Consider the following 19701-nt stretch of genomic DNA (forward strand, 5'->3'; position numbering starts at 1 on the left):
GATATATAAGTGAATTCTTATATCTGGTTTAATTGGAACTGACACATAAATTGTTAGTCATAAAAAAAACACATTTACCTTATAGAAGGAAACTTACTATATTGAAATCGGTATTCTATAAAAATAAAACCAGCATCTTTATCTGATGATATTCTTGTTTGTGTGTTTGTTTAAGATTTTTGCGTGGGTTTATTGCTTTTTTGCGGTTGTATATTGGTATGACGTTGGCGTCGTTGTTGGCGTCGTTGTCGTCCGAAGACACATTGGTTTTCGCACAATAACTTTAGTTTAAGTGAATGGATCTCTATGAAATTTTACCATAAGGTTCAATACCACAAAAGGAAGGTTGGGATTGATTTTGGGGGTTATGGTAACAACATTTAAGGAAATAGGGGCCAAATATAAGCATTTTTCTAGTTTCCAGACAATAACTTGTGGAACGGGTCGGTGTATGGATCTCTCTGAAATTATACCACAAGTTTCCATACCACAAAGGGATGGTTAGGATTTGCTTTGGGGGGTTATGGCTCAAACCGTTTAGGAATTAGGGGCAAAAAAGGGGGAAAACCAAGGGTGTCCTGGTTAATGGACAAATACTTTAGTACAAAACATTATTTAAAGCAGTGTAAGGGAGGTAATTCAAATACATCATTTGAATTACCTCCCTAACACTGCTTTTAAATTATGTATAAAGTAATGGTTAATGAACAATTAAGACAATTTAAAAGCAGTGTAAGGGAGATAATCCAAATACAACGTTTTGATTACTTCCCTTACACTGCTTTTAAATTATGTTTAAAGAAATGCATATTTATAAAGGAAGACCAGTAAAAATATCTGCAAATGTTGCAACAGCATAGTGTATTGCACAAAAAGCAAAAAAAAAAGGGAGGGGGGGGGGGGGTAAATTTCTTATTTTTATACGACCGCAAAAAAATTTTTGTGGTCGTATATTGGTATGACGTTGGCGTCGTCGTCGTCGTCGTCGTCGTCGTCGTCGTCGTCGTCGTCGTCGTCGTCGTCGTCGTCCAGCGTCGTCGTCCGAATACACATTAGTTTTCGCACTCTAACTTTAGTTTAAGTGAATGAATCTCAATGAAATTTTACCATAAGGTTCAATACCACAAAAGGAAGGTGGGGATTGATTTTGGGGGTTATGGTACCCACAGTTAAGGAATTAGGGGCCAAAAAGGGGCCAAAAATAAGCATTTTTGTAACTTCCAGACATAACTTGTGTGTAAGTGTATGGATCTCTCTGACATTGTACCACAAGGTTCCATATCACAAAGGGAATGCTGGGATTGATTTTGGGGGTAATTGCCTCCAAATTTTAGGAATAAGGGGCCAAAAAGGGGCAAAAAACAAGCATTTTTCTAGTTTCATGACAATAACTTGTGTGTAAGAGTATGGATCTCTCTGACATTGTATCACAAGGTTCCATATCACAAAGGGAATGCTGGGATTGATTTTGGGGGTAATTGCCTCCATATTTTAGGAATTAGGGGCCAAAAAGGGGCGAAAAACAAGCATTTTTCTAGTTTAATGACAATAACTTGTGTGCAAGTGTATGGATCTTTATGAAATTGTACTACAAGGTTCCATATCACAAAGGGAAAGCTGGAATTGAGTTTGGGGGTAATTGCCCGAAAAGTTTAGGAATAAGGGGCCAAAAAGGGGCAAAAAATAAGCATTTTTCTAGTTTCCAGACAATAACTTGTGTTCAAATGTATGGATCTCTCTGAAATTGTACTGCAAGGTACCATACCTCAAAGGGAAGGCTGGGATTGATTTTTGGGGGTAATTCCCTCAAAATTTTAGTAATTAGGGGCCATAAAAGGGCAAAAAACAAGCATTTTTCTAGTTTCAGGACAATAACTTGTGTGTAAGTGTATGGATCTTTATGAAATTGTACTGCAAGGTTCCATATCACAAAGGGAAAGCTGGGTTTGAGTTTGGGGGTAATTGCCCTAAACGTTTAGGAATTTGGGGCCAAAAAACAAGCATTTTTCTAGTTTCAAGACAATAACTTGTGTTCAAGTGTATGGATCTCTCTGAAATTGTACTGCAAGGTACCATACCACAAAGGGAAAGCTGGGATTGAGTTTGGGCCAATGGGGTGATGAATCATAAGGGGGTTCAAAAAAATTTGGGGGATTTTTTTTTCTTTTTTTCATACATGTAAACCTCCCGACGGGAGTACAATAATCCTGTTTTCAGGGGTCTCCTCCCGACCTCGCGTTGAAGAGAAAAAAAATCCTGTGTATGAAATCTGCCCAACATATCATCTCAGACATCTGGTGTAACTGACATCACCTGAAGTTATATTTTACCTGTAAATCAATTAACATGCATAATTATATGGCTTCACTTGTCAGCTTGGGTGTCAAACATACTGGTAATCAACGATTTTTACCTCAGGCTAACTGCCGTTGTGTAATAAAAACTTTGTGTATTTATTGGGTTACTTCCCCTGATTTATCCTGTTTTAAGTTACTTTCCTTTAAATAATGTAAATTTTTAAAAGAATATAAATAAAATATAAATTGAACAAATAATCATAAAAGGATGGTAATTAAATGATTTTAAATGTCTTAGGACAAATCAAAAAATAATAATTTGAAAATTATTTGAGGGTTCTATACTTTCTTTCAAGGCTTAAATTGAATTCATATAATAACTATGACCCATGTTCTAAATTTAAATGAGTTTCTGATTATTCCAATAAAATCTAACTGCAAATGCAGATAGGTAAACAAATGATCTGATCGCAATGTTTGTCCTATAGAATATATAAAAGATATGAATTGAAAATTTTAAAGAACATACTAAAAAAAAAGAATCTTAGATTGAACATGTAGAATATTAAGATAAAGAAACTTTATAAGTACAAGGGTACTATAAACATAATACATAATGCATTCGGATTGAAAGTTGAAGAAAACACACTTTAAAAGACAATTTTTACAGCACACGGTTACATTTACGACAAACTTTATGTCGATTAAAAACCTCCTGATCTGAGTCCTAATCTCCTGACCAAAATTTTCCAATCTCCTGATCTGAGTTTCACAGTCCATCACATGTATGTTTTTTTCTTTAAAATTTTCCATTTTAAATTGGTTATTTCTGATGTATATATAAAAGCAAATAATAACGATATGGTTTGAATAGGTAAATTAAAAAATTTTAAGTTCTTAGACCACTTTCATTCTGTGTGAGAAAACTATATATATGCTGTGTCAAATATTTAATTACAATCCAAATTCAGTGCTGTATCAAGCTTGAATGTTGTGTCCATACTTGCCCCAACTGTTCAGGGTTCGACCTCTGCGGTCGTATCAAGCTGCGCCCCAGCGGAGCATTTTATTTTATTTGTTGGGGAATGGGGTCAATTCGCAACAGCAAAGTGTTGCACAAAAGCAAAAAATTGAATATAAATTCAAATCATATAACCAATTCTAAGTTCTTTGACTACATTTAATCTGTCAGAAACCTTTTATGTGTCAAATGTTTAATTACAATCCAAATTCAGACCTGTATCAAGCGTGAATAATGCGACCATTTTTGCCCCAACTGTTCAGGGTTGGACCTCTGCGGTCGTATCCAGCTGCGCTCCACGAAGCAATTTATTTATGTATTTGAAAATGTTAGTTTAGTGGTTTTGTTTAGCTCACCTGCCAAAGGGCCAGTGGTCTGTTGTCCATTGTCATCCTTTAACTTTTACAAAAATCTTCTCTGAAACTATTGGGTAAAATTGAACCAAACTTGGCGATAAACATCTTTGGGGTATCTAGTGTATGTTGATCTCTCGAGCCAACCAACATGGTTGCAAGGTTGAAAATAGAACATAGGGGTAAAATGCAAGAATGTTCCATTATTATGAAAATTGTTATTGATAGAAAATTGGACGGGGCAAAAATGTTCTGAATGTCAAGATCTACTTACTGTCTATTTCAACCAAAATTGTCTGACAACTCCTTAAGGTGTTATAACACCAAATCATAATATGTCACATCTGGTTTCGTACAAAAAGGGTCGAAAAAAAATATTCCCTTGAATTTGACAGTTGTGTGAAATTAATCATACATTTCATTGCAGTAAAGTAATTCTGAGTCATAAACATATATCTTGGGTGTTTCAAGGCACCATTCTTTTTTCATTTGGTGTTTCTATACAATATTTTGGAAACTGGAGGTTACATGGTTACTAAAGCTTGTAAACAGAAAAAAAGGGGTGAAATTTGATTGGTTAACTTCCAGTGATGGTTATTATCTTATATGCAATGAAATGTTATGTGAAATTTTGTCTGTAGGACTGGACAGGATAAAGCTTTACTCATGCCTAGTATTTCTGTATTTGAAACAGAGATAAATTCTGCACAATTTTTTGAAAAGTACCAACAACTTGAACAAAGACGAATAGGGGAAAAACAAATGGTGGTATTACTCCTTTAAAGGGTTATTGCCTTTTTATGATAATTTCTTCCAAATTTTGTTATTTTTGCCTATTATCTTTTAAAGTATAATAGATAGAGAGTAACTTTAGATAACAATAACAGGTATATCAGTATTATAAGATCCACAAAACGTTTCAACATAGCCGAAATTGTCAGTCAACTTGGTATAGGAGTGTTGGCCCCTAAGGGAACAACCATTTAACATTATGTTTCTTTTTTAAAAATTTTGGCAAAAACTATAGTAGATAGAGAGAAACAGTAAACAACAAAAGTATCATCAAAACAAGTTCTACAAATAAGTCAAATAGCTGAAATTGTCAGACGATGCTTTCAATAAGTAATTTCCCTTTACTGATGATTTTTATACCCCCCATTTTTGGCAAAAACTTTAATATATATAGAAAAACTGCAAAAATTGTTAGATAGACAAGATTTACAAATAAGTCAACATAAATTGTCATTTGACTCCTTACAGTAGTTATTGCTCTTAGATGTGGATTTTTATAAATTTTTAGCTCACCTGGCCCAAAGGGCCAAGTGAGCTTTTCTCATCACTAGTCATCTGTCGTCATCATCTGTTTACTTTAAAAAAAATCTTTTCCTCTGAAACTACTGTCCTAAATTTAATCAAACTTGGCCACAATCATCATTGGGGTATCTAGTTTGAAAATGTGTCTGATGACCCCGCCTGCCAACTAAGATGACTGCCATGGCCAAAAATAGAACATAGGGGTAAAATGCAAGTTTTGTCTATTATCTTGAAAACTGCTAGACAAAATCTAACAGGGGCAAAAATGTGCAGAATGTTGAGCTCTATGCATCAAAACTGTCAGACGACTCCTTATAGGAGTTATTGACCTTTAATAATGATTTTGATAGAAAGTAATTGTGAGCAGAAGATATGAAAAAAAGGGATTTCAGTCAAGAATTATATTCTAGTCTATACTGTTTGAAAGTGGCAATTGTTGAAGTTGCACATTGATCCAGGTGATTAAGTGTAATTAATTTGATAATATGTTATATCATTCCTGCCTACTTTTCAAAATCAAACAAAAGAGGACCTAATGCATCTCTTTTAAACTGATAAACAGAATGACTTCATTTAGAGTCAGCAGGTTTACATTGATAGTTGTAATGTGTGAGCACTTTTGGGGTCTGTCAAATACCTATTCTAGTTTGGTGGTATTTTGAATTTTTTAAACAGAGTTAAAATGTAAAGGATTGCATTGCTATATTGAATATTGAAAAAAGCCTGGAATTTTATTTCATGTGTTTTTTGCTTGGTAGTGTCTGTTGATATTCATGAAAATTTGGAAAAACCTGGAATTTTTACATTGTATTGGAACTTAGAAGAAGATCATTTTACAATTTGGGTTATTTCTCTTATTCTACAACCAAATTTGTTAGTGTCTGCTTCCAGCTAACTATAGAATGTGTGTCTACATATAGACATTTATAATACAGCTGGAAAGCAATGCCTTTGAAAATGTACACATATAACAATGGTTTCTTCAGACAATAGTGTAAAATTATTGATCTATGTTAGGATAAAAATCCCTGTATTCAAACCTTGCAAGGTCAACTAACTTGAGTTTATAAATTTCAATAATCATTACTTTAAAGAAAAAAAGATTGCATATCGATTAAAGATATGCATGAAGGGGCTAATTTGTAATAGTGCAAGTTTAATGGAGTTAAATGTACTTGTCTATTCTTGAATTGAAAGATATATGTATATGAAAGTTCTTAGCCATGACCACAAAACTCCCCAAGTTGTTTAATAAGGCACAATTAAGAGATTGCTTTTGAAAGACATTATTAATGACATATAAGAAATGGTTTGTATATAATATGTAATATATAGCTAATATATTGATAGCTAAATGCAATATACTTGCATTTATTATGATCTGACTTTTAGATCAGCTTTTGATTGGTTAATGTGACAGAGAAACTAAGAAATTATGTTTATGATCAATGTAACATTAAAAGTACACTGTATGCGTTTCTGATGATGCATTGCAACCACAAGTTTGAATCTTATGACCTTGTACATGGAACATTAGTTTAGCTTTCTAACAAAATTCATCATTTACTCAATTAGTCCTATCAAAATGCTTTGTCTTGTTAATAATAGAAATTACAGGATGACTAAGATTTGTCTATTTTATTCATTTCTTCTAAAAGTTCTAAAAAAGACGTTTTATTTTTATTTTATGTATATATATATGGCTTTAATAATCCTATTAACTTTGTTTATTCTTAGAATTTTTCTGAGATCTGGGTAAAGATAACTTTGGAAGCAGTAATATTTAATTAAATATCATCTTTGTTTAATTTCTGTGTAATTACAGGAAATGTTTAACCAATTACACAGAATCAATTACGTTTTGAATTAAGCTTCTCTTCATTATTGTGGTTTAATCAAGGTTCTAATAACTACCTCAAATAGCTGCTATTGAGTGTTACAACCTGTTTTTATGGCTTTGAGAGCAACTGACTTCTGGAAATTATGTTTGACTAACCATCCTATTATAGCTGGGTAAAATCAATAAGGCAATTACATTTTATTACTGGTTGTGACTCAGATGTTTGATTTGAAGGTTATATTTCTATTCAGGTTTATAATCTTGTATTCATATATGCATTTGTGAGAAGGAGGAAATGTAAACAAACAGGTGAAGTAAACAGGTAGATGTATTTTTATCAGCAAGAAATGCACATGTTCTAGCATTAGAATTTGGTTTAATTAATATTTTGAGTCAGGTAAATGTCTCTATCCACCTCGAACAAGAGTCCAATAGAATGAGATCCTCTTCTTGCACAATATATATTTATTCTATAGATTAAAGAGTTATAAAGGGGTCATTCTTATGATTCTACACCACATGACCAAGCATTCTACCATACATCAAAGCTCTTAGACAGAAACTGTTGAAGTTTTATTCACAAGATATTATTATGTAATACATGTATGCATTTAAAGTTTTTAAAGGGCTATATATATAATACATGCAAACATCTTTAAATCAATGCATTACAACTTAATATCCTTACTGAATGTAAGGTCTATAGGACAGAAGACCCGAGAGAAGTTACATTAACAAAGAATAAATCTATAGGTTTATTAAGCCTTAAAAAAATGCAAAACTTAAATGTTGAGTGTAACTTTAGATCAACAAGATAACCATGATAACTACATATGAACTGCTGTCGGATAGAAATCTACTTTATGCAAACTAATATCAATACATCTGTTTAAAACCTATTTCCAGTTGAAAAAATTTGTATGCAAAGTCTGTAACTGTTTGAAAATTGAGTTAATATAAGAACCCTACAAAACAGACCAAAATTCATCTTTCATTTCGTATTTGAATGTTCCAAAATCAATCAAAGTATTATACGTGTACATGTATACGTGCTCTTGCATAAGGTCAGTTTCTATCTGACGCCAGGGGCGTATTCAGGCAGGGGTGTGCCCCTGGATGCAGCTCATATGATGACCAATTATACAGTTTTGGAAAAGTGAGTTTAAGAAAAATAAAGATGACCATTGGATGATGCAGATGATGTATGTTTTCAGAAGTAAAAAGTTATAAACTTTGAACAGAAACTGAACAATGAATGTCCTTGTGTATGACTAATGATTAAATCCATATTTGTTGCATACCTAAAATAACATAGATGACATCTGTACATTGTCATTTGAATTTTATCATTGGACTTTACCTGGATTTACAAAATAATAAGTAAAAATCCTTGGTTACCAATAAATTTCAGTACAGAAGAAATGTGCAGTAATGAATCTGAGTAATGAATACATGTAGTCAAACATAATGAGTAGCAGGATGGGCCCCATGAATATTATGTTTCAGCTGAGTAGAACTGAACAAAATATATAGAGTCATGATAGTAGTATCATGGAGAAAGGGTCATACATATTTGGTTTATCCACTTTCAAACTTAAATGGTTAAGATCGTATGGCTGATAATGTTGTCATAACTGCTTCATTATTACTGATGTAAACTCTTGAAAAATTGCATACTGACTATTAACAAGACATGGGTTTAAGCATTGTGTCACAATCTGATATAATTTGGCTAACCTTTCAATAATAACTTTTGAATGTTTACAATGTTCAATGACTTCTACATTAGACACATATAGAAAATAACATTGAAAAAATTACATTTTACTAATATGGGCATCCATATAGGCTACTGTAAATTTTTCCAATCTCTGTCTTTTTAATTTACCAGTTCATTTAGTTTAAATCTGTTAAATTTTCACATCTCTTTTTGTAAGATGAGGAAGTTGTATGAACTGAAGTACTGTCAAGTACATGCCTGAAGTTGACAGCTACTGTGTTAACACTGACAAGTCTTACATACAACACTGTGTTGGATACTTATACAGTTATCATTGATTTTTATGTCCAGATAATGACCACACATGGTCATCTGTAGCCCCAAGTTACTTTCAGGACATCAACCTGTCTAAGTACGGTTAAGGTATACAAAACAGTAGCAGTAGACAGGCAGCTTCTGAATGAGAATTATCAGATTAACTGGGATGGAAAATTGCTTAGTTATTGTTATTTTATAACTCTCTCCGGGAAATACACATCCTGTGAAAGAACTTAATAAATGTGTATACATGTAAATATCAAGGTTGAATTATAAAACATGTTCAGAAGTTTATAGATTTATTTACATAGTTTATAGCTTTATAATGGCTACATTATATTATCACATTTTGTCCTCTATTTAGGTATTGTTTAAAGGCATGTTTGTACGACAAGATTCATGCATACGTACATAGGCTTATTTTCGTTTGCATATTGTGCTAATAACAATTAACGCGTTAGTTCTCGATATCAATGAGAGCCTCCAAACATATTTTTCAAAAATTTGTTTATCTCTACTTCAGACATCAGAAAGGGAGGTCAAATCTCCGACTTTTGAGTAAAAATATCCCTATTTTACCTTCTTTCAACATTATTTTATGATGCCTTGTTGTTTGACTGTAAAAATTTACCAATTATTGTTAAAACAATTTGTTTGTTTATTCAATATTAGGTGCTCAATCTTCCTGACATGTTATGTTTATATAATTACCTTATTCTCATTCTAATGATTAGATTCATTTCAATGATAAGATTCATTTCAATGATTGGATTCATGTGAATCTTGCTTGTAAACTATTGTAAACATTAATAAAGTAAAAATCAATAATAATAAAAAACACAACATGAGACAGACTACAACATATCTCTAGAAAAGTTTTGAAAGGATGACACCTATCATGCAAGAAACGTGACATTTTTGTCTGATTTATTGTTATTGCACTGTTATTATATATTATTACACAGAGAACATCGAAATTCTGTTTTTAAGAGAAAGTTATTTCTTTGATATGAAATATTGTTTATGCTAAAGTTTTATTTTTAGGTATTCATGAAGTTTATTTTAATATTTATGGATTATTTCCTAAATTCATAAATAATTTGGTAGAGTAAATATGATTAATTGAAGAGTTCAATAGCAGATAGCAAACATCACCATCATATTTCTATATGTAAAGTTACAGGAAAGATGAGTTACAAGCTAATCATAAAAAATCTCAATGCAATCATAAATATATCATTTTATAATAACAATTGATTATTTTACTCTTCTACTAATTATCTATTCATTTGTTTTTCAGTGCATTTGTGAGATATCCCAATGGTGTGATTGTTCACTATTATTGCTGTAAAGATCCTAATAAATGTCCAGAAGATTGACGACAGATGGCTAATCATATTAAGCACTTAAGATTGAAATGTTTCAGCATTCTGTTAATACAAATCATTATAGTTATAACAGGATATGAAAGTACCAATTATAGATGACATTTTATGGATTATGTATGCATAGTAATTATCTATGGTCGATCAACCATAACAAATGTGATATATATATTATTACATGTTTGGCTTTTAATGTATTATGTAATATTTACACTGATGTATGATTCTATTTATAAACAAAAATATCTTATGTGATCTTTTGATTTCTTTTGCTAGAAGTTAAACAACCTTCATTATAAATCATACACCTGATGCGAATCCAGGATTTTGAAAAAGGGGGATCCCAAAAAGTCTATGCATTAATTAAATATAGGAAGATGTGGTATGAGTGCCAATGAGACAACTCTCCATCCAAGTTACAATTTATAAAAGTAAACCATTAACCATATATGTACCTCCATAAGGGGGGTCCTGTCCCCTGAATCTGCCTCTGCACACTGTATATATATTTTGTCTTGAAAATGCATGGAAGATTTGTCGAGACATCAAACCCCAAGCTATCAGTCAATACATGTCTATACATTTTATATATGAACAGGTGATAAGTCTAGATTAACATCAAAATCACAAATACTCAACTAGTATTTTGTTATACATTGTACTAATGAAACCACACAATATTTTGTGAACTCATATTGGCAATATCAGCTAGTTCATATGGTACCCATAATATGCCTTTTACATTTTTTTATTTGATTATTTGTTGAAATATACCAAAAGCATTGGAACTAAACTCAATAGAAATTTTCCTTACAGGTACAAGTGTTATTTATTGGTGTCATTGTCCTGGTTGGTGAATCTTCAAATTGCCTCTCATTTCTCGTAAAGAATTATAAAGCAAATAATAACAAAATAACTAAATACGGAAATTATCATTTCAAAGTACCTTTTTACTAATGAAAATTAATTCAATCTTAAGATCTTAAGAACCTTTGATCATTGAAACAGTAGATAGTTTCTTTTAAGGATCTGTTTGGGAAATATGTATACTAATGTATACCTCACATCTCCTCTTATTCAAACTAGATGCTCTTGAGAACCTATATCTCTCATCTTGCTTCTTTGCTTTAATATGAAAAAGGTCATCAACAACTCACAAAGCATTTGAATCCTTCTTGATTTCTGCGAATGTTATTTGCACCATCTTGAGCCAAGAGCTACTTTTGTGAAAAAAAAGTTTTCCCATTCCAATCCTATCCTTCTGGTCATATAGTTAAATTTATATGTTATTTTCAACCAAAATCAGTCAAGAAAAAAGGGCAGGGTTAATGTCATAGGCATAACTTGATTTCTGATTATTCTTAGGCACACAGCCCCCTTTGAAGCTATCAATGTTTTGCAAATAAAATCTTATGTATTTATTCAATCATAGGAACCTAATAAAATATATAACAGGTGTTCCAGTTAATTTCTTCATAGATAGGATAAAATGCCTTTTTAACCATGTTAGACTCCTGATCTATTAAAAGCTGTTGAAATGAAGGATACCAAATTAAGTGTGAATCACTTCATGAAGAACAATCAAATCAAAAATGCTTAAAATCAAGATAAATACAAATTTGAAGAGCATCAAAATAAAAACCTAACCGCCTCCATGGTATGGTAAAATTGTGCTCACCTAAAGTGTGGTATGGTATGGGTTCTATCCCCAGTCTTGCCAAACCACAGACTTGAAAATTTGTATTTTTCTGCTTCTCCGCTATGCACTCTGCATTTTAGGAGTAAAAGCAAAGACTTGTTGGCTATGAGTCGGAGTAATGTGTCTTCCTGCAGACTCTTTATCGTGTGAAATAGCATGTTCAAAAACTGGATCAGAGTGTCAGTCTAGTACAAAGCAAGGTTCATGTTCATATCCCATTAATGTGTTCTCGTCTTGAATATGTATTTAATTTGCCGCTGTACATTTAACAGCCATCACCATCATCATCATCGTCATCGTCGTCATCATCGTCATCGTCATCATCATCATCATCATCATCATCATCATCATCATCATCATCATCATCATAAGAGCAAAGACAGGTCATCTGAGAGTCAGAATAATGAGTCTTGGTATGGTGACATGTCTTCTTCATGTGGACTGTTACCCTGTGAACTTGCACTTTGAAAATATGTCTCAGTGTATCATTCTTGTACAAAACAGATCATAACCATGTAGCATCAACATATACTTGCTCTAATATGCACCACTGCTATATACCACTGGATGTTAAACACCAATCCATCCATAAAAAAGGACCTAGCAGCATAACTCCCATAATCTTCAATTTTGCCTGAAAAAGTTGCTACCTTATTTTTATACAATCACATTTTTGATAAACTGAATTTACAATGAGAATATCAGCAATACAGAATAACAAGCTGTTGGTTGGATGGTACCATTAAGGACTGATAGTTCACCAGCAGCACTACCTCCCAGTGGAAACAAGCTCTTGGTTGGATGGTACCATTGAGGACTGATAGTTCCCCAGCAGCACTACCATCAAGTTGAAACAAGCTGTTGGTTGGATGGTACCATTAAGGACTGATAATTCGCCAGCAGCACTACCTCCCAGTGGAAACAAGCTGTCGATTGGATGGTACCATTGAGGACTGATAATTCACCAGCAGCACAACCTCCCAGTGGAAACAAGCTGTTGATTGGATGGTACCATTGAGGACTGATAATTCACCAGCAGCACTACCTCCCAGTGGACACAAGCTGTTGATTGGATGGTACCATTGAGGACTGATAGTTCACCAGCAGCACTACCTCCCAGTGGAAACAAGCTGTTGATTGGATGGTACCATTGAGGACTGATAGTTCACCAGCAGCACTACCTCCCAGTGGAAACAAGCTGTTGTCAGGTCATTAAGGATTGCATATTTTGGTATTAATATTTATTCACTCATAGGGTCTTTGCATCGGAAATAAACACATTTATTATAAAACCAGTTGTTGGCATGATACGGGTTATGTTCTTCTCATATATTTTATGATGGTATGATACTAAACCCCTAACAGGAGGGATTGTACTTGATTTTCATACGATGAACACATAATATTTCAATCAGTTTAATTGAGGTCTGGAGCTGGCATGTCAGTAACTGCTAGTAGTCCTTTATTAATTTATGTATCATTGTCATTTTGATAAGTTTCTTTTGTTACCTATTCTGACATCGGACTCGGACTTCTTTTGAACTGATTTTTTTCTGTGCGTATTGCTATGTGTTTCTTTATTTTACATTGGCTAGAGGTATAGGGGAGGGTTGAGATCTCACAAAACATGTTTAACCCCGCCGCATTTTTGCGCCTGTCCCAAGTCAGGAGCCTCTGGCCTTTGTAAGTCTTGTATGCTTTTTAATTTTAGTTCATTTATATGTTTTGGAGTTTAGTGTGACATCCATTTTCACTGAACTATTAAACAATTTTATTTAGGGGCCAGCTGGAACAACCACCGAGTGCGCGATTTTCTCGCTGCGTTGAAGACCCATTGGTGGCCTTCGGCTGTTGTCTGCTCTTTGGTCGGGTTGTTGTCTCTTTGACATATTCCCCATTTCCATTCTCAATTTTATGGTGATTGGATGGTACCATTGAGGACTGATAGTTCACCAGCAGCACTACCTCCCAGTGGAAACAAGCTGTTGATTGGATGGTACCATTGAGGACTGATAGTTCACCAACAGCACTACCTCCCAGTGGAAACAAGCTGTTGATTGGATGGTACCATTGAGGACAGATAGTTCACCAGCAGCAATACCTCCCAGTGGAAACAAGCTGTTGATTGAATGGTACCATTGAGGACTGATAGTTCACCAGCAGCACTACCTCCGAGTGGAAACAAGCTGTTGATTGAATGGTACCATTGAGGACTGATAGTTCACCAGCAGCACTACCTCCCAGTGGAAACAAGCTGTTGATTGGATGGTACCATTGAGGACTGATAGTTTACCAGCAGCACTACCACCCAGTGGAAGTAAGGAGATTGTAAAATACTGATTTCAATATGCACAACATTTCCCTGTAATAACATTCATCAGCTAAGCTTGAGACCAATAAATTGAATAGAATCATAACACAAATTACCTAAACTGAGCAACAACATTTGTATAAAGGATGAAAGTAGTTTATATATAAATAAAAGAAGATAGTTTGGTTTCAAATGGCTCTATGGTTTCAAAACAAAAGGAGAGAAGATACTTTGGGTGATAAAATGAAATAAATAGAAAGAACACTATGACCAAAAAGAAGAAACAGATGAACAGAAAAACAGCAGTCCACAATTTCTATACAGAGAAATAACGATTAAGCAACAAGACCCAGCAAAATGTGAGAGCTCTGGAATGGTGGCAAATTTAAAAGTTTGCTCACGTTTGGTCTAGGTGACCTAAAATGTATAGAATAATTGTTGCAGATTCGTCTCAAGTATTGTTACTTTGATTGATTTACACCCAGTGACAAGTATTTCATGTATCATTCAGGACAAGGACAACTTAAGATGGAGAGTATGTGCTTATAATCCATAAGTCATTGAGGACCTCTTGAAATATTAGAGCACCTCCATAATTCAATTTCGAAATATCATGATCACCGATCGTGCGAGACCCTAAAGGGTAGTCAAGGTCGTTAAACACCCCTGGTATTTATAGTAGAGATATATCCTGAAATATTTCAGGATCTCCACAAATAATTGATCAAAATTGCTTTCAGGAGGTTCTTAAATGTTCCAGGATATCACCACTTATATTTATAGAGCCCCGTTTATATCGTTATACACCTCTAAAATTCAATTTCACGATACCCTTAAGTGTTTATGGAGGTCTACTGTATAATTTAGATATAAGGATAATAAATCATGGAGAACCTCAACAATTCAATTTAACTTCGGGACCTTGCACATGGCTTTAAAAACATTTAAGGATATCAAGAAATCCAATTATGGAGTTCCTCTATGGTTTATTATCCTTATAGCCAATACTTTTTACTAATTCCGCACCTCATAAATTCAGTCATATTAACTATATAATTACGTTATTTAATGCCTTCACATGCAGTTTACATGTACAGTTAATAGACTGGAATAACCATGATGGCAAAATGAGATCAAAGAACAATCACTTGTGATAGTGACTAACATTTTACGAGAAAGCAAAGTAGTGTGTACCACCCTAGACATTTTTCAAAACAACTATTCAGCATGCTTACCCAAAAAAACTTTCACAAACGTTTGACTACTGGACTAGACTGATTTTAATTTTAGTTTCTTGTGTACAATTTGGAGTTTAGTATGGCGTTCATTATCACTGAACTAGTATATATATTTGTTTAGGGGCCAGCTGAAGGACGCCTCTGGGTGCGGGAATTTCTCGCTGCATTGAAGACCTGTTGGTGACCTTCTGCTGTTGTCTGTTCTATGGTCGGGTTGTTGTCTTTTTGACACATTCCCCATTTCCATTCTCAATTTTATTGACTCTAGTTTGATAGACCCAATCATCCTATCTTACAAAATACCTTCACTTTTAAACATTTATATGCATGGCTTTTTTCAAAATCGAAACCTTAATAGCAGAGAACGTAACATTGCAGAAGTGGTTTCTGTCTCCTTTTTCTGTACCGAATACTGTATTACCAGCAGCGAGTCCAGTATAAATGTGAGAACTAGGACTAATACATTATACACGAAAACAGAGAATGCAGTTTGGTGTCAGCTTAACATTCATACACCTATTAATTATTATCGCTACTAAATGTAAGAAGCATGTTTTGAAAGTCTGCTAATCGTTACACTAATGTGCCAGGTAAAATCTTTGAAAATCAGACATATATAAGTAGAAGTGATCCAAGTACTTAAAAATACTAGACAATCTTCCCTGTCGTTACATTGTTACCATCAACTAAGTGAACATAAAACATTAAGATAACATTTCATTGTATACAATACGCACTTTCTCGTTTTAATATCAACAGTATTCGTTGAATTAGTGCATACATGTTGCTTGAAATTCACTAAGATGTTTCTCGCATAAAGTTTAACTCTCATGAATATGGTCTAATTCACTTCGAATGCAGTACTTTCAAAACATTTGTGATCATTTGTGTTGTTCTAGCACCGATGCCGCTAAAGTTGGTCTCCGTTTATCCATGGTCACAAAATCCCATGATTTGACTGAAAGAAACGGTCTATAAAGCATACTTACATTTAATATATTATATACATGTTCAAAGAGTAATTATGCAAATGGACTATAAAATCTTATTGCAATTGTATTTGCTGCAACTCATATATGAAGCCTTCATCTGTACTGACAAAGGTAAATATGTTCGATGCACGTATAGGAACTGTTTTGAGATGATCAAAACTGTTTTGATAACATCTTGGTATATACGTTAGTTAAATATGATGCCTCTCGAAGAGATTGCCACGCTCTCTGCACGTTAAGAAACCTTGCAACAACACATTGAGGGGTTCGTAGGTGACTTGTTACAAGGCAAAAAAATGTATGCCGCTATCAAATATACCCTCATTTTCCAGTGTCAGTCCAAATTTCCCCCGACCTTCATCCCGGACGTCCTCTATTTCAGTAACTATCTATTGTATTTATTGTTAATTTATTCTCGTCCTTAACAGCCATTAAATATTTGTCATTGGACGTAAACCAACCAACAATCAATCAATTTCGGCAATAAAGTTTATTGACAGTTTGTAGGTATTCCCATGGGCATGCACTAACCGTACTCCTTTAATAGTAGACTTGATTCTGTATTGTTACGAATCACAGTGTATGACCAAACTCAATAAAGATCGTAGATCATTACATAGATGGTATTTTGGCTTAAAATATAATAAAGAATTTTGTAATTGTACTTCAGAAATCTACTCAAAGGAACTAAAGTATAAACAAAGGTAGATGTTTTTTTCTAGATTTGGATATTTCAGTTTCACATGTAGGTAACTCTATGCTAAAAACTTACAAGAGACGGTTTTTTTTTCCCTATTGTTAGTTTTCACGTAGAAAATCTACTGATATCATAATATTATAGATGTCTAAGCTGAAAACTTTATGGTGATCGTGCTTAAAGGGCATGGAAAAAGCTTATCTAGGGTTTGACAAAAGTGTAAGGTGGTGAAAGTGTAAAGCTTTATATCTTCACTGGAAACGCTAGTGGATTGCTCCTGTAGATTAAGTGGAATCCATTGCTGTATGTCATGCGACTTCCCAATGAGTAACTCAGTATGTAGCATTGGGAAGTGAAATAATTATCTTATCATCCAGTGTGTTCACCACATTGCGATGTGTTGGGAAGTTTTAATCATGATCTAGTAAACCAGTGTGTTTACCACATTGCGATGTGTTGGGAAGTTTTAATCATGATCTAATTAACCAGTGTGTTTACCACATTTCGATGTGTTTAGAGAGGAAATCATGCTCTAATAACCCTGTGTGTTCAGTGCATTGGGAAATGTTTGGGAAAGAAATCATGCTATATATCAATTCAGTTTGTTCACCACTTTGGGATGTGTTTGGAAGAGTAAAAATTCACTGTGTTCATCTGATTGCGATGTTTTTAAGGGGAACTCCAGGATTTTAGGTTATGAGGCGCAAACTTAAATGTTCGCCGAGCAGAGCGAGGCGAAAAATTTTTTTGAGGTAAAATTATCGAAATATTCTTTATTAAGCTGAGGACAACCCATGCTTTGCAAATTTTAGGGGGCGCACGCCCGCCACGCCCCCGCCTGAATCCGCCTCTGAACTCATGATCTAATATATAATTAATGTATAAATAGCCTTTCTTTTGGTATGTTTGATAATTTCATATCGTTATATGAAGGAATAATAAGAGATCATGTGGAGTATACGACAACGAGACAGCAAAACGACACATATAAATAAAATAAATTTAAGAGTCAAAGATACAGTCTACAACAATAAACCGGTGTATATACGTTATGTCATGCTCTTAACCACCATGACATAATAAAGATTATGAAATGTGAGCCAAAATCAGACAATTTATAAATGCAACAACAAAAAATGACTAAGAAGGGAACAAAATAAAACATTGAGATAGTTCAACCAAAGATGAAGAACTGGATCTTCCATCACTGTATTGGATACCTAAACTACATAAGTGTCCTTACAAACAACGGTATATTGCTGGGTCTTCCAAGTGCTCCACGAAACCTCTTTCTAAATTATTTACATCTATTTTATCAGCAATCAAAGCCGGGCTCCAAAGTTATTGTGAAACTGCCTATTCTAGAGGTGGCGTGAATCAGATGTGGATACTAAAAAATTCCAAAGATCTTTTAGAGTACATACAATCTAAGACTCTCTCATCTTGCAATAGTATTGAAACATTTGACTTTTCTACACTTTACACAAGTATTCCCCATTCCAAACTAAAAGACAAATTGAAAGAGTTGGTATTACTTTGTTTCATTAAAAAGAATGGCGAACGTAGATACAAGTATCTTGTCTTGGGGAGGGATAAATCCTACTTTGTAAAGAATCACCCTGATTCAAACAAAAAATTCTTAGAAACTGACATTATCAAGATGCTTGATTTCTTGATTGACAACATATTTGTTACGTGTGGAGGACGTGTTTTTCAACAGACTGTCGGAATTCCAATGAGAACCAATTGTGCCCCTCTTCTTGCCGACTTGTTTCTTTATTATTATGAGGCTGACTTCATACAGGAACTTCTTAGGAAGAGAGATAAGAAGTTAGCAATATCCTTTAACTCTACGTTCCGCTATATAGATGATGTCCTCTCACTAAATAATACAAAATTTGGTGACTATGTTGAACGAATCTATCCCATCGAACTAGAGATAAAGGATACTACAGATACAGTTAAGTCTGCCTCATATCTTGACTTACATCTAGAAATTGACAATGAGGGTCGGTTGAAAACAAAACTTTACGACAAAAGAGATGATTTCAGCTTCCCAATTGTGAACTTTCCATTTCTATGTAGCAACATTCCAGCAGCGCCTGCATACGGAGTATATATCTCCCAATTGATACGATATTCCCGGGCTTGTGTTTCCTATCATGATTTCCTTGATAGAGGATTGCTGCTCACAAGGAAACTATTAAACCAAGAGTTCCAAATGGTGAAGTTGAAGTCATCCCTTCGTAAATTTTACGGACGCCATCACGAGTTGGTTGACCGTTATGGAATAACCGTTTCACAGATGATATCGGATATGTTCCTTATGTCGTAACTACAATACCCTTCCCTTTTCACGAATGTGACTTACCGAATTAGACTATTTACCGGATTTGTAATAACATAAGCAACACGACGGGTGCCACATGTGGAGCAGGATCTGCTTACCCTTCCGGAGCACCTGAGATCACCCCCAGTTTTTGGTGGGGTTCGTGTTGCTTAGTCTTTAGTTTTCT

The 19701-nt window shown here is 34.0% G+C and overlaps 1 protein-coding gene across 1 annotated transcript in view; it reads left to right on the forward strand.

The window, feature by feature from the left end:
- The window catches only part of LOC127738308 (vam6/Vps39-like protein), a 59155-nt gene extending 48657 nt beyond the window's left edge, over positions 1 to 10498 (forward strand). The window contains exon 26 of the mRNA XM_052249509.1: positions 10164 to 10498. Within this exon, the coding sequence (XP_052105469.1) occupies positions 10164 to 10242 (79 nt within the window). The 3' untranslated portion in view covers positions 10243 to 10498. The remainder of the gene's footprint in view (positions 1 to 10163) is intronic.
- Positions 10499 to 19701: the final 9203 nt, after the last annotated feature.

The sequence above is a fragment of the Mytilus californianus genome, unplaced genomic scaffold, assembly GCF_021869535.1.
Source record: "Mytilus californianus isolate M0D057914Y unplaced genomic scaffold, xbMytCali1.0.p SCAF_4, whole genome shotgun sequence".
Classification (NCBI taxonomy): domain Eukaryota; kingdom Metazoa; phylum Mollusca; class Bivalvia; order Mytilida; family Mytilidae; genus Mytilus; species Mytilus californianus.